This window comes from Catharus ustulatus, chromosome 7 (assembly GCF_009819885.2).
Source record: "Catharus ustulatus isolate bCatUst1 chromosome 7, bCatUst1.pri.v2, whole genome shotgun sequence".
NCBI lineage: Eukaryota > Metazoa > Chordata > Aves > Passeriformes > Turdidae > Catharus > Catharus ustulatus.
The window spans coordinates 24,697,386-24,712,458 of record NC_046227.1 but is presented as its reverse complement, the minus strand read 5'-3'; the positions used below and the strand labels follow the sequence as shown (position 1 = coordinate 24,712,458).

Sequence of the window (15,073 nt, the reverse complement as noted above, 5' to 3'; positions counted from 1 at the left end):
AGGTTACTGGTCCTGTGCACATGACAAAACCCATGCCCAGGCATTTGGCCACCAAGACATGCAGATTGATGATGGTGGGTCTGAACCACCCCAAGAGAGGCCATCCTGCCTTCCAGGAAAACTAAACAAATGAGAAGGAAATACCTAGCAAAACCTCACCAGGTCACAACACCTCCATGATTTTAAAGGTCCTCTCTATGAATTCTATGAAAACACAATGAAGAGGCACAGGTGAACTTAAAAGCTGCTCAGTACGCAAAAGCACACCTTCCAAAAAGAAAGGAAGGTTGCATATCCTCCTGATTGCTTTACCTTTGCAATTTTGGTTTCATCCTTCTTCTTTGCAGTTTGCAGGGCTTCAAAGTGGTGTCTGGCACTGTCGTAGTCCACAAGCTTCCTTCCTCGCTTTGCGATACGAGACTAGAAAGAGAGAAAAGAGTCACGCCAGTGATACCCCAGCAGCCAAAACTGCAAAACCTCCCAGTAAAAAAATCCTCCTCTTCACCCAGCTTCCAGAACACCCCACACTCTGCCCACACAAGGACCACACTAGATCCTCCACACAGAGAGGAGGCCCTGGGAGCCACCTCTGGCAAGCACCGTTTCAGAGGGAGAGCCTCAGGAGGAGAGAGGATCCACCACGGGAAGGCAGTGGGATCCAGCCAGCACACCCCACCTCAGGCTGACATGCATTTTCCAGAACTTCAGCTCCACTGCTTCCTAAACCCCACAATGTCATGCTTCATTATTTCCAGGACTTACTGAGGGCTGCAGCCAGTCTCTAACTAACCAGCTCACTAGTTTGTGTAGAAGCTTGAGAGATTAAGGTCTACAAAATAAGGTATTTCTGCTGCCAGCACAGCAAAAGCACTCATCCACGTGCTCAGGATATGGCATGGACAACATTTTGGACCCTGTGACAGAGCTGCAGACAGTAGTGACTGCAGCCACAAGCAAAGTCTGCTGTCACCAGCATTTAAGGAAGGGAAGTGTCAGGGAAAACCTGCAGCACTGGCTCACCAACACACAACACTGAAGCCAAAACAAACACAAGGAGGGAGATGACTGTGTACCAGACCTGGACTCAGGAATGGAGTCCTGACAAATCCACGGTTGAGAACCCAGGACAGACAGGCCTGTGACCTGATCCTGTGTTACCCTTCTTGAACTGAGGAGCCTCAGGGTCTCTCTCTCAGCAGAGCTGCACTTTATTGAGGCTCTGGCCCACTGGGCTTCCCTGTTTTAGGAACTGTGCATCCCCTCAGCCCTCTGCCTCCCACACTGTCTGCAAACACCCCAGACTATCTGGGTTGGAGCACACATCTTCCCAGTCTGACCATAACACTTCCCCCTAGATCAGAGAGCCTGGGCCAGCGTCAGTAATCAGCAGTCCAGACACAGGCTGGATAAGGGAGTGAAAAGGCATGGCAAGGAGCCAGGAGGATTTCTAATTAACCACAAAACCCAGGGACATAGAAAGTGCAGAATGAGGAATCAGCACTGGGATTTACTCGCAAAAGCAGAATCCCCTTCTCTCCTGTGCTTGGCAGGAGCTGTGGTTTCCTCTCCCCAGGCTCCTGCAGATACACTGCAAAACCACACTCAGGGCTGATCTCTCTGCCAGACCAGCTGGGAGCAGCTCACACATCTCCCACACACTCCTCTGCACTTCCAGCAAACGCCGCTGCAGCTCCGGGTGAGTCACGGCAGGTCTGCAGGATCTCAGCCACACGCACACCCCAACTCTCCTAAAAGCTCTGCTCACTCCAACAGGGCAGTCACGAAGAAGCTGAGCCACCCCCCAGCTGAGGTCACCAGAAGACACATCCCAAACATCACACTGCCAGGAGACAAGGCATTGGAAGGGGCTTCCAGCTGCACAGCAACCTGAGCAAGTTAATGCATCTTACAAACACAGCAGAGGAAACACGGCCCCATCTGGGATGCGAGAGAGAACATTTTGTTATCTCTACCAGGTCACCTCTGACATGGTGAACAGCCACCAGGGAATTTGATTCAATGTCACCCATCTTTCAAACACACTCCATGTTCATGCAGCCCCCAAACTTCCACCGCCCACCCCCATGCTTCCACTGGAGCACAGGGAATTGCTGCAAGGTGCAGGCAGGCAGGGTGTGAGCCCTCCTGGAGTAACCCCTGCTCACAGGGCTGCCTGCGATGGCACCACAGGATTTAGCCCAGTCCTGGAAGGCTGCAGGGCTCCCTTTATGACTCCAGGACAGCCACAGTCCCACCACTACCCAAATGTCAAACTCCAGCAGACTTCACTACTTTGCAACAAATCCATCTTAATTTGAGCCTCCCTAAAAAAAACCCCACAAACAATCCACACCAAAGCCAAGCCATCACAAAAAACATTTTCCCTCCACACCCTTCTTTACTGATACTTGGTTTTACAGCTAGTCAAGCACCAGTTTTAGTGCAAAACAGAAAATCCCCAATCCCACAGCTATTCAGAGCTTGGGTTGTAGTTTATCTTCTCTGGTCTCACTGCAGAGACCTGTAGTCTTACTGCATATTGTGCAATATCAACCAAAACTCACTCAAAAATATTAAAGAATTATGCAAGAAGAGTTCTTCTCCAAGAAGTAGAGATGCTGACATTCAAAGAAAGTTCAAAGTACTTTTTGCATTCCCATTAGTCAAGTTAGAGAAGATGGAGAGGCCTTGTTCAGGGGTGAACATTCTACATTGGATAAATTATTTTCTTTAACACACAAAAATTCCTTACTAAAGGCAAGCTTTGTTTTCACATTCCTTTTGTGGATCCCTTTTCAAGCCCAAAAAATCCAATGGAATTTTTACAGCCACTCAAGTAGAGATAGATTCAGCATATATTAGAATGTAAGAAAAAAACAATGCATGTATGATCCAACTCATAACACATTTTAATTACTGGGCCATTAATAAAAACAGGCCTTTTCACAACTAAATTAAAATCTTCTTCTCTCCATAAATCAATTAATTTACCAGAGTAATGCCAGAATTCCAGGAAAAGCAGAAAACTATTACCACAACAACAAAAAATAACTCAAACATTCTGTAAATTGCACAAGACTAGAGCTTCTTTTGTCTCCCAACCTCAAGAACTCTAGTTTATGTGAGGTCTAACTATACGTCTGTACAGGCATAGCAATGTCCAACAATTGCATTTCTAGGAGTTTCTACCACCTGACAAAAATATACTTGATTTGAGCATTTCTCACTGCTCTGGATAAGGAGGATGATGCATCCAGCTGCATTACCCATAAAAACATTCTGACCTTTTTAAACTCATACCACTGAAAGTCCATTTTAAAGGAATAGCCAACTCTAGCAAAACAAATCCACACCTTATTGTAAGAACCAACATAAAGCCACTTATTTTTATAAAGGAAGCAGAGGTGAGTAGTGCTCTCTAAAGCTTTACTTGAATTGCACATGAGATTGCTTTTATACAAAAATATAAAATTTGCCTTTTCTAGGGCATTTGACAACTGAGAAAACATTAGTAATAAACACTTTAGTGAGCCATTCAGAAGTCAGTTGCCTCTAGAAATATTTTAGTATTTATTCATCTTTGCCTACCTATTTGTTCCCATACTTTTCAGACCAATGGGTGAAATTCAGGCTGCTGAGGCCAACTCTGGTGATGTCAAACAGAGTGAAACCATCAGTGTCAGAAAATGGTGTAGCAAGAGTCATAGTTTGCAGACATAATTACAACTTCAGTACAATGGTCATAACTCTTACTTCTAATATAAACAAACATGACTGTTTAATTCAGAGAGAAAAGGCCAACATTTTCAGGCATTTCTGATTGTTTTCACTGTATACCTTTTAATTCATGCACAAAGGCTTTGTGATAGTAATGCCAACAGGAACCCATTATTCTTTCTCAGCATGATAAATCTTACTGCATTTAAAGATGCTCAGTACTGAACACCTTGAGTTTTGGTGGGATTTGGGTGCTCCCACCGTGAAACCTCAGCAGGATTCCAGCAGAATTTAAAAATTCTGAAGACACTCAACATGGAAAAAACGTGACACTCTGAGGTAACCCAGGGCACAGCAAGAGAGGCTGGTAAAACATGATTTGGACCCAAGCAGTGCCAAAGTCTGAGTCCACAGCAAGCCCACAGTAAGCCATCCTGCTGGGGAAGCAGCACAGTTGTACCTCTGACTGAGCACATGGCATCACACCCCAGAGATCTGCCCTACAGCCTTCAGTGGCTGGAAAGCCACAGCCCTTCCCCACTTCAGACCTCCAGGGGCAGAAGAGGCTGGAAAAATGAAGCAAAAACAGGGAATCCCAGGAGACAAGGGCATTGCTGTTCAGAGCTCATTTTACAAGCCTGTGACCTGCCCCCATTTGATACAGCACAATCCTCCTGAAGCAATAAATATTGACAAACGTTTCAAGAGGCATGTGGTGGGGAAAGGGTTGTTTTCACTGGAAAGTAGCCAAGCTGATACTTCCCATATGGTGATATCATTACTAGTGCTTCCATATGGTGAAGACATTTCCTGCACAACCTCAAAATGAATAGAGAGGAGATAACTGTGGGGGAAGGGAAGGTCACAGGACATCATTCAAACCAGGTCCCTGAATACAATCTCTCCCAAGAAGACACCAATCCAGCATTCTCCCTTCCCTGAGCAAAGCTGGTTACACACACAGCAGGACTACAAGGACTCACACAACTCTGCCTTCCATACAGCCTCTACTCATAAAGCACATTTGCCACTGACTGCTTCCTCAATGTTTTCTGCGTACAAGGAAGTTAAAAGACAAAAGGACCAAAAAGAAGGATTGAGACCTTCTGAGCTCTTGCTGACACTGCCCCCCCTGCCCTCTGATGTAACAGGGATCCTCCTGTTTCACACTTATATTTTCTCTTCAGCATCTTTCCACTGGATTCTTCACATTTGTTCTAAGCCCAAAAACAGAACGGAACATTTTCAATTAACCCAGAGCTGCAGAGATCTTGGCTGCTTTCAAAAAAGACTTTGGAGCAGTACAGCACACACTCTCCTAAAGGAGATGGGGATGTAAGAAATGGATCTTCAGAACCTTCCTCTGCTGTGACTCTCTAGATCAAGGAGTTTGAAGAGAATCTTACTTTAATATCCGGAAATTGGCCAAGGTATGTATCCATGGTCAGAAGTGCTTGATCCACCAGCTTCTGATGGAAATCCGTCCACAGGAGATCATTGTTCTGAAAAACAAAAGTAATGAGTTAACCATTAAGAACATAGGGCTCCACATTTCTGTTTTTCTCTCTGAGTGCTACAGTCAACAATCCTGGGGCCTCAGAGCCCTTAAGAAACAGTAATTTCTTTGGAAAACTATTGGTACCAGATATCTTGGCAGAAATGAGAAAGCCTGATGCTGCTAATCCAGCTAATTTTGTCCAAAGACAAAATGCCTTTGAAGGCCTATCTTACCCCTGCAATGTTAAACTCAAGTCTGCACAATGGAAAATGATTGTCAGGCTGGTTTTGCTTCCTTCTCCCAGCAGCTGCAAAAAAAAAAGGGACACCTGACACGACAATGCAGCATTTTCTGTTTTTCATTACAATACAGATTTCTGGAGAATCATGAGTAACAGAAAGCTACATTAGCAGTCTTCAGCCCTTACACCACCTGCCTCCATAGCCCAATGGAGGCCACAGCCAGGCTTGCACCCTGAGATGTGCCCACTTTATCCTTGACCCTAGCTCAGGCACAGTAATTTCCTTGGATTAGCTGAAAATTACCCCTCTCTCCTGGTATTCCACTTGAACAAAGGGTTTTGGCTAAAACATTCAGGAAAAAATCCCCCTTTGTGCTTTTTGTTTGGCAGCAATAACTCTTCTCTCTCACCTGTCTTTTCACAATCAAAATATAAACAAGGAATTAAAGGGGGAGTTGGAAAGCTGGAAATATTCTTGCAGACCCAAAAGGCAGTTACAGTTAGTTCTCAGGATTCATGCCCCCTTTGACCTCTCTGGCTCAAATTTTCTGAAGGGTCAGTCTCTCAGGAGGCACCACAGTGGCTCAGGAAGAAACAAGGCAAACAGGGACTGTGAAGCCAAACCAGCTGAAATACAACTCCATTATTCACTGCAACAGCACTTCCTAATGCAAAGTTTCCATGTTAATGAAAAAATTAACCTGGAAATGGTCAGGTTTTGTTTGAATTATCTGCTTTGAAGTCGTTATTTCCTGGTCAAGATACAGATGTTATTTCAGATGAGATTTTCTGCAGGGGAAAGAAGGGGAAGAAAAGAATCATCCTCCTGCTCTCCTCTCCACTCCTTCACCACTTCTCCAATGCCACAACAGCTGCAGATAAGCCCAGTCCTGCAGCCTCATGGCAAATGAATCCAGAGAGCTGAACTGCCACAGCTGCTGCTCAGCAGAACAGCTGAGAGAGAGCAGAGGGTGCTGCTTCCAGCTGGACCCACCACAGGCACATGCCAAGGGGATCCACACTGCCAAATGACAGGCTGTGCCCTAAACTCCACAGAAAGCACCTGGGCAAGTTGGACAGGCATTGCCTCAGCAAGGGGTGAGAACAACAGCAGTTTGGGGTGACACATGGCTCAGCCAAACAAGGGAGCAACTGAAACAAGGCAGCTGCTGGTACTGCCATGAGGGGCTGTTGCAGCTACACAATTGGCTGCTCTGACTGCTTTAGCCATAGTTTTATCTGTCCCTTTCTCTTACACAGAACATAAGCAGTACACCCAGCTGACCCTACTGAGATTCTTTTGGAATCCTCCCCATTTATCCACACTGGGGGGAAGAAACAGCTTCTGGGCATAAGTGTGTGGTTCTGTATAATGTATAAGCATTGGGCAACAATCTCCTACAAAAATACAGGCCACATCCTTTCAGCCTTCCTTTCCTCACAGTGCTGAGTTTGTCTCCAATGTCATATGCCTGAAGAAATGTGGTGCACAGACAGAGCTTCCATAACTGATCTCTGCTGACAGAGCAAGACTGGACATCCCCACATCCTGGACAAAGTCTTACCTCTGCTATTTTATTTGTGTCATCTCTCCCAGGCCAATCTGGCTCATAAACTTCCTGCAAACACTCTGTCAGCTTCTTGGAGGCCTCGTGCATAGCTAGGAAAGAAGAGGGAACTGTTCAGACAAAAGAAAATAATGTGCTCCTCACAGTTAAACCCTTATCCTGAGGAATGGAGGCATAGGAGCACTACAGCAGATGCTGAACAATTCCTTAGTATATATCTGACCCTTGATGACACAGAGATGGAAGGTTAGCAGAGGGAGAAAGGAAACAAGGGTGCAGTTGCATCAAGCCCTTTGTGTTTGTCCTCCCCTAGGAAAACATGCGATGGTTCATCTGCTAAGACAGCACCACATGTTTGGCATCAAAGCACAACCCCATTCCATCCCAGCTGCCCCCCCAGGATTCTGAAATATCCACTCCCCACAAAGCTGACCTGTCCTGCAACTCATGCCTGGGGAAACACTGTGTAGGAAGGCATTAGAGGGGAGCAAACCTCTGCTCATGCACACCTTACCTTTGACAGAAGCCAAGTAAGTTCGGAGGTCCTTCTGCAGCCTTGTGCCTTCAGACTGTGAACATAAGGACATCATCAGTTATTCTCTCAGCTAAACAGAGTATAAGAAGCACTCAAGCATTTCTAATTAAAGAAAACTGGTCTTGCAGACAGGCAGTCCTATGATCACACGAAACTTCAAGCTATCACATTTTTTGCATTTCTTTGCTCTGTGTTCTAGGAACTTCTATGACTTTTGCAGCAAATGTAATCATAACTCCTCTCCTCTTGTACTCTCTTTGGGACAGTTCCCAATGCTTCCCCAGACTAGGAGACTTTGTAAAACTGGCCAGCTCATTCTGATCCTTCATTTCCTTTGCTGATGGCAGTAGGAAAAGAACAAATGTGAACTCATCCAGAACTTTCGAGGCATGGAAAACAACTTGGGCCATGTTGTTGGAAGCAGATGGATTTCTCACAGAGCTATGCTATCACTGCCACTTCAACAGCTGGGCAGATTTAGCTTAGAGAGCACAGCTGCACTGGGAGCACAAAGGATCTCAGCATGAGTTCAGCTGAGACAAGAGGTGCCTGAGTGGTGGGGAGAGCTGATGGGAAACATCTGCTTTTGAAGTCAGTAGCTCTGAGGCAGCTGTTGAAAATATCCTGTGAGCTCCCTGTCCCTGGAGTTGGCTTCAGCTGTCAAAGTTGATTATGCTGGGGTGCCCCCTCAATGGGGCACAAACTGGGAAGGAGGAAGAATGACAGCAGGCTGTGAGGTGCAGTGGTCTTTTCTGCATTTTTGTTTTGCACAAGATATGCAAAGTCCCACAGTGGATAGATACATTATCACCTTGCAGCTGTATCATTTTTAAGAATAACTAAATTTGAACTCCCAGCATCAAGATTATCAAAAGCTATCAGCAGGGAAGGTTGCCTGCAGAACTTGCCCACTACACTTGGGCACTGCAAAGTCTGGAGCAGTAACATTCCAAGCTGTAGCATCTAAAATCAGCAGCCACCTCTAAAATTGTGTCCATGCTTGCCCTAATCCTGCCACAGCAACAAATGACACAAGCCAAACTCAGAATTCCTCAAGTCTCAGTACCCAGGTCCAAAGGCATAGAGACAAAAGTATCCTCTGAGCAGAAAATCAGCACCACAATTAAACGTCTAATCAATATTTTTAGATAGATCACCTGAAAAGCCTACAAGTTGGGGATGAAAACTGGAGCATGCAATTGCAGCAATACAGAACCAGCCTTCTGTGTCCTCCAGGCATCCTCACCAGCATCTGGTGCTGCATCCTGCAGCTGGAGTGGTCTCAGCCACCTCTTGCTGATGTTTAAACTCAGAGTTACAGCTGATCTCTGTCATTATGGAGTTACCTAAATCTCTAAAAAGTACTGAGCCTGACAGAGAGAGTGAACAGACTTTACAGCCGGTAAGATCTGCAAGCAGAAAGATTTTCAACGAGAGACCCACGTTCGGAGTTTTTCCCTGAATCCTGTTTTCCCAGCTCCCCTGGGTATCTGTGGATTGTGTCCAGTTCCCTCTCAGGAATTTCTGTTGATTTTTTCTTGTTCCACCAATAAAGCAGTTCCCTTGCCACAAAGGCTTTTTTAGAGTTATTTTAAGCATTAATGCTTTCCCATAAAACTCTAGGGTAAGTTTAAGACCATTGCTCTCTCTCTATGCATGCAGCACCTGCTTTCTTCAAGCAGCACATAGTGAGCTGGCAAGTACTGCCACAATTCTGCATAAATCATAGAAACATTAAGGCTGGAAAAGACCTCCAAGATCAGCAAGTCCAAACTTCAAATATCACCATGCCCACTAAACCAGTGCCATGTCTATATGTTTTCCAAACACTTCCAAGGATGGCTTCTCTGGGGAGCCTGTTCAAAATACCTCTCTTCAAAATACCTCTCAAAATGCAGTTAGACACTGTCAAATACTATACAAAACAGAAATTTTCAACACTCTTGAGTGCACATTTAAAAGATGTTTCTTAAACAGAATAGTAAGAAAAGTAGTGAAAAGAGTCAAACTGGAATCACAGAAACAAATCCACTTCCCAGTTACAAAAGAGTTGAAGGGTGTGCAGAGGGAATTTACAGAGGTACAGATCAGTATGAAGATGTTTAAACACACAAGTGTCATCTTGTTTGAGCAGGTATTGCCATACTTTCAGTCTCATTAAAGCCCATGAGCCTATAACACAGCCAGGTACAACATGAAGGACAGTGTACAGATGGATATTTAAAAATGTAAGTGCTATGCTTGGAAGGCTGGAAGACTTTTCTCGCTTCCCAAAGACCTAATGAACCACCTATTACTTTCAGCTCTGTGAAAGAAAAAACACAAAAGTGGTTTGATATCTTTCTGTGCTTTCTTATCTTGAAACCAAGCCCTAGCTAAGTACGTGATTTTCTATAGAGCTGCTTCTTGGTATAGACTGGTTTCTAAAACCCTTTTTCCCCAATCTTAAAAAGGAATTATTTAATCCTAATATTAGACTGCAACCCCTTTACATAACCTCTCTGGTTTTACAATTCTAGTGAGAAGGATTTTATTATCAGCAGGGATTTTCACCATCTGAGGGGGCAGGAGGGAATGTCCTGTTCCAGATTAGATTAATGTAGGGCTCCAAGAGCAGACTGTGTAATTACAGGGAGGGGAAGCATTGAAACAACAGCTCCAGGTAAGCCCCCACTCAGCAAAACTTCAGAACTGTTAAAACAACAGCATGAACAACTGGTGAGAAGCTCCACCCTGGGGTACCACAGCGAGGCTGTTCAGCTTGTTTTGCCACATAGGGCTGGAATGAAAACTGCTGGGTGAAGGGTTCCTGTCTGGGAAGAAACCCTCTCTGAGCTACTGACTGTAATGGGAACCTCCTCTGCAAGAGGGAAGATGCAGTCCCCACTGCCTGCCTTGCAGCAGGGGCTGTGCCCAACACAGCGTGGTGCAGGCAGAGGTGGATGCAGCCTGTGCCAGCAGCAGCTTCCCTCTTGTGTGCTTGGTGTGAAAGGCTGTAATCAGCCCAGAACTTCCACACAAGTGGCAGCTCTTACACCTGGCACCGTGTGTGTTTCTGCCTGGCAGAGCAGCTGGGTTTGGATACCCTCCATGAGCTGCCATGCATGTGCTGCCACCAGCCTCACACTGTCCCTCCATGAGTACCCTCCAGAGAAGCCAAGCCTGGCACACCTCAGGCAGGGGCTGAGTTGCACCTTCACAGCAGGACTCTTGCTCTCAGGTCAGCAAGGACAATATGTGGGACAGATCCTTGTGCCAGTGACTGAACACAAGTGACAGTGGGAAAGGGAAGGAGGAGGGATCCTTTGAACGGACATTTGGGTAGGGCAATAGCCAAAGAATCTCCATGAGGGAGTAATGAGGGGCAGTTCTGCTGCTTGTCAAACCTTCAGAAGACACCAGCACCCCTGCACCTGCATGGCTGTGTACAGCTCTTTTGTTAGAAAGCAAACTCCTCTGAGCTAACAAGCTCCATTCAGGGAACTCAGAGTAGTGCTCCTATATGAGCCTGATGGACAGACAGGAAGTGCAATGCCCTCCCTTATGTCCACTCAAACTATTTGAGAGAACCACAAATACCTTGGTTGAAAATGATTAAGTGAATTTTAGACCTGCACTCCATTCCTCACCAGACCACACACAGAAACATGTGTCCAAGTGGTCCAACACATCATTAGAGTCAGAGGAGCCTCTAATCAGCCAGTGAACAAGGTCACTGCCTGCTCTCACCCTGGCCAGCTCCACAAGAGAGCAGCGCTGCTCTGTCACCAGCCTGCAGCAGAAGGTCAGCTTTCCTCCAGACTTCCATTCCCCACTGGAGCAGACTTTGTAATGAAAGATCATGGAAATCTCAAAGATAACTATACCACATGTACCTCATACGTATAAAAACACAAACAAGTGTCTATATATGTACATATAGCTGCCTTTTTTTTTTTTTTTTTAATTCCCCTAGTTCTCAGTTCTGGATATCCTAAGAATCCAGCTAACTCACACTCATGGTTTGCCCTGTAAAACAGGCATTATCTGCATTTATTTTAGTAATAGGGAAACTGAGGGCCTATGTAAAACCAGCAGACCTCAAGCAGCAAATGCAGAGCAGCCTCTGGCTTCTTTAATTAATTATTTAGGGAATTTAGCTCATGGTCTGCTCCACAAAACAGTAAAAAAAAAAAAAATACAGATGTAAGGGATACAAGATGCAGCGCTTCTTTAACAGGCTCCTCACTGCACCATTGGAACTCATGGCTTTGGAAACTGAAAAAGCCATCCCAGAGAGTCACATCTAGAAATGTGGATTTGAGATTTTTTTGTATTTCTCCTTTAAAAAGGTTATTTCTTAATTGCTTAAAAATTATACCAAAAAGTCCCATCTGGTAATGTCATGTTGTCAGAAAGCAGTTAAAATGTATTCTGCTATGCACAAGAGAATATCACTGCTGGACATGCTACAGACATGCTGCATGAACTTCTGGAGCAATAGCCACTATTGCTGCCAAGAGAACGAGAATTAGTGTCCAGGAATCTGCAATCAGCTCTGGTTACACGTAAGCCAAAGCCAGACTGAAGGATTTTCATTACATTCAGCTGTGGCAAATCCCTACTCAGCTGGTTTCGTGACACATAACCACATCTGCTGAGTCTCAACAGACGTGATGCAGCTGCCACTAACAGCTCTAGAAAAAGGTCCTAAATGTGTCAAGCCACAACAGGGTAACAGATTTCTTCAGCACCACCTGAGCCATGCTGTGGCACACATTTCCTGGCACAAAACAGAAGCAATGCTTCCCCTAACAACAAGCACCAGCAAAACCCACAGGGTAGCTTGGTGTTATCCCTTCTGGGAGGCTGAAGGCTCTGGATAAAAAACAAAACACACCCAGCTGAAAATCTGAACCTACGGCTGTGGAAGTAGGAGGGTGGGGGAAAATTGCCACACTGTTAAAATATTTCTGTGCACTAAGATACTGGGGATGAGGCAGACAGGCAGAAGAATAATGACTCAGGCCTGACACAGTGATTGTGCAAGTATGGGGAGGAAGTCAGATTTAGGTCTTAGCCATGGAAGGATGTTCCCTTTTCACCATTTGCTTTCTTAGTCTCTTCTAAGAATGTGCTTAGGAAACTGAAACTGCTTTGTTCCATTTATTTCTAATCTGTTTCCCACCCTATCCATCTTTCAGGGACACAATGTTGTTGTTATATCTCCATTTCCAGCAGAGCAGCAAAAATTACATTACAAAGCAGCTGCTAACTGAAGAAAGTGTTCTGGTTGAGCTATTTCTTTTTCTAAAATTGGGTCTAGAACAAGTATTACGTTTATCCACCTCTTCACTCTCGTGACCAGTGACAGGACTGAGGAAACAGGATAAAGCTGAGGCAGGGGAGATTTACGTTGGATATCAAATAAAGTATTCACCCAGAGGGTGGTTGGGCACTGGGACAGGGCAGTGGTCACAGCACCAAGCCTGGCAGAGTTCAGGAAGCATTTGGACAACGCTCTCAGGCACAGGGTGTGACTCTTGGGGTGTCCTGTACAGGGTCACGACTTGGACTTATGATCCTGATGGACCCCTTCCAACCCAGCATCCTCTATGATTTTCTCACTGATTCCATGAAAGGGACCCTGGAAGTCACAATGTCATTTCTTCTGTGTGAAAAGTTATGGGTCACTTCCATAGGCCTGTGTCATTGTTTAATTTAATGGCCTTTAATTACATATTGCAGCAGATGACTGGAAACTAATACTGAAAGACAGGGTGCAATTACATATCACAAATTATCTTACCAGCTGTTTGTTGAAGTTCTGCACACACTGTTCAAACTGCTCATCTTTTGTTTCATCTGCTTTACCAAGCTTCTGAAGGACCTGCGGAGTGAGAGAAGAAAGGAGACTTCAAACACAGGTACAGCAAAGCAGAGACAAACAAACTGCTGCACGTTTTTGGTCCTTAGGCTGAGAGAAGAAAAGTTTAAAAGTCACCCTTTATTCTTGTCCTCAAAATTTTCAGAATATTTTTCCACACAGTCATAGTTTGAAAACAGATTTACAGACGAGTCAGGAAGAACTCGGTCCTCTTACATTCTGCTGTACTGAAGGACATGACTGAGGCTTGTCTTTCACTGATGTAATGTTTTTTGCAGACAAGGCAATAGCAATCCAGTTATCTCCAGAACGAGCAAGACACAAACCACATCCCTAATACGCCTTGTGTTGTGCAGTTACACTTACCCTGATTTAACACTGGTCTCTAGTCCAGACAGGGTGGGGTTCTGCTCCCAGAACAGCTGATGGTCCTCAAACGCAGAGAGCTGTGCAGAGATCTCACAGGGTGGCTGGAACAGTGAAAGTCCCACCTTCTTTCCACCTTTTCTCACTATGCACATGCTTGGCAAGAGCTGGCTGCTGAGAGGCACTGGAGACCTCACAGCATTAATCTGTGTGGCACTCAGTACAAGTGTCACTTGTGAGAGTGTAAGCAGCCACCTCCCTGCACAGCACAGCTCCCACAGCCTGTAAAAACAGCCTTATCAGACTACTTCTCTTATCGCCCTTCTCTCTTAGCTCCCTATCTCCATGCAGTTAAGTGGATTGCTCCCAGGCTTAGAAAAAAACAGCATTTCATGTTCTGGGCTGGCAGGTACATTCATCACAAGAGATCTGAGCTAAGCTGTGGGGGAGGGCAGAAGGTATTTGCCATGCCCCAAGCAACTCCGGCTGCAGGGACACTGGGATACACCCTGTAACTGGTTAAGGCTGATTATATCATCTCTCTGAATCAAAACTGAAACCGAACCATGCCAAAAAAAGACAAAAAAAAAAAAAAACCAGCCTTGTCTCACAGGGACAGTGAAACCAGAGAGAAGCAGAGAAAAGCCCACCCAGCCCTTGGCCACAAGAGGTTTTGGTGAGCCAGAGGTGAGCTAGAAAGGGAGATGAGGGAGCACCTCAACCAGCAAGGCAGACCTGTCTGGAAAGGGCATGACTGCCCAAGAGGCAGAAAGCTCTGGAAAGGTGGAGTGTCCCTTGCTCTGCTGTGCTCAGCAGAGCAGCCCTTCACCCACAGACCCCAGCTATCATGTTCAGCCTCTTTTAGGGAGAAGGGGATTAAGGTGAAAAAAGCAGGTCCCCGTTACTGACATGAGGTCTTCAAGTAAACCATCAGTAGCTGTTCCCAGACTCTGAGGAACTGCCAGAGAGCCAGCACAGTCACTCAAACCAGTTTCCTCCAGCTGTCTTTGCTGTCCATGGATCTTCCCAGAGAATACACAGAGAATTTTTCCCCTGCAAGGCAGGGATCAGTCTCTCATGATTGGTCCCCAAAATAGAACTGAAAAGGATCACGCAACAGGATGTAGAATAGAATATTTTCCATTTGAAGTGATCTACAACAATAATTTAGTCCAACAGGCCATGCACCTACTGGCCCACTCTCAGTTTCTTTCATACTGTTGAGGTGGAGGATACCTGTTATGTCTATTTGGCTAATCACGGTTCTTCTCTCCCCCATACA

General features: G+C 45.4%; 1 protein-coding gene across 4 annotated transcripts in view; it reads right to left on the bottom strand.

The window, feature by feature from the left end:
* The window catches only part of BIN1 (bridging integrator 1), a 93,987-nt gene that overhangs the window by 42,019 nt on the left and 36,895 nt on the right, over positions 1 to 15,073 (bottom strand). For all 4 annotated transcript variants that reach the window (XM_033065418.2, XM_033065420.2, XM_033065417.2 and 1 more), the window contains exons 2-6: positions 13,348 to 13,428; positions 7,539 to 7,593; positions 7,022 to 7,116; positions 5,124 to 5,219; positions 313 to 420 (exon numbers count right to left, since the gene is read on the bottom strand). In XM_033065418.2, coding sequence (XP_032921309.1) covers positions 313 to 420; positions 5,124 to 5,219; positions 7,022 to 7,116; positions 7,539 to 7,593; positions 13,348 to 13,428 — 435 coding nt within the window. The remainder of the gene's footprint in view (positions 1 to 312; positions 421 to 5,123; positions 5,220 to 7,021; positions 7,117 to 7,538; positions 7,594 to 13,347; positions 13,429 to 15,073) is intronic.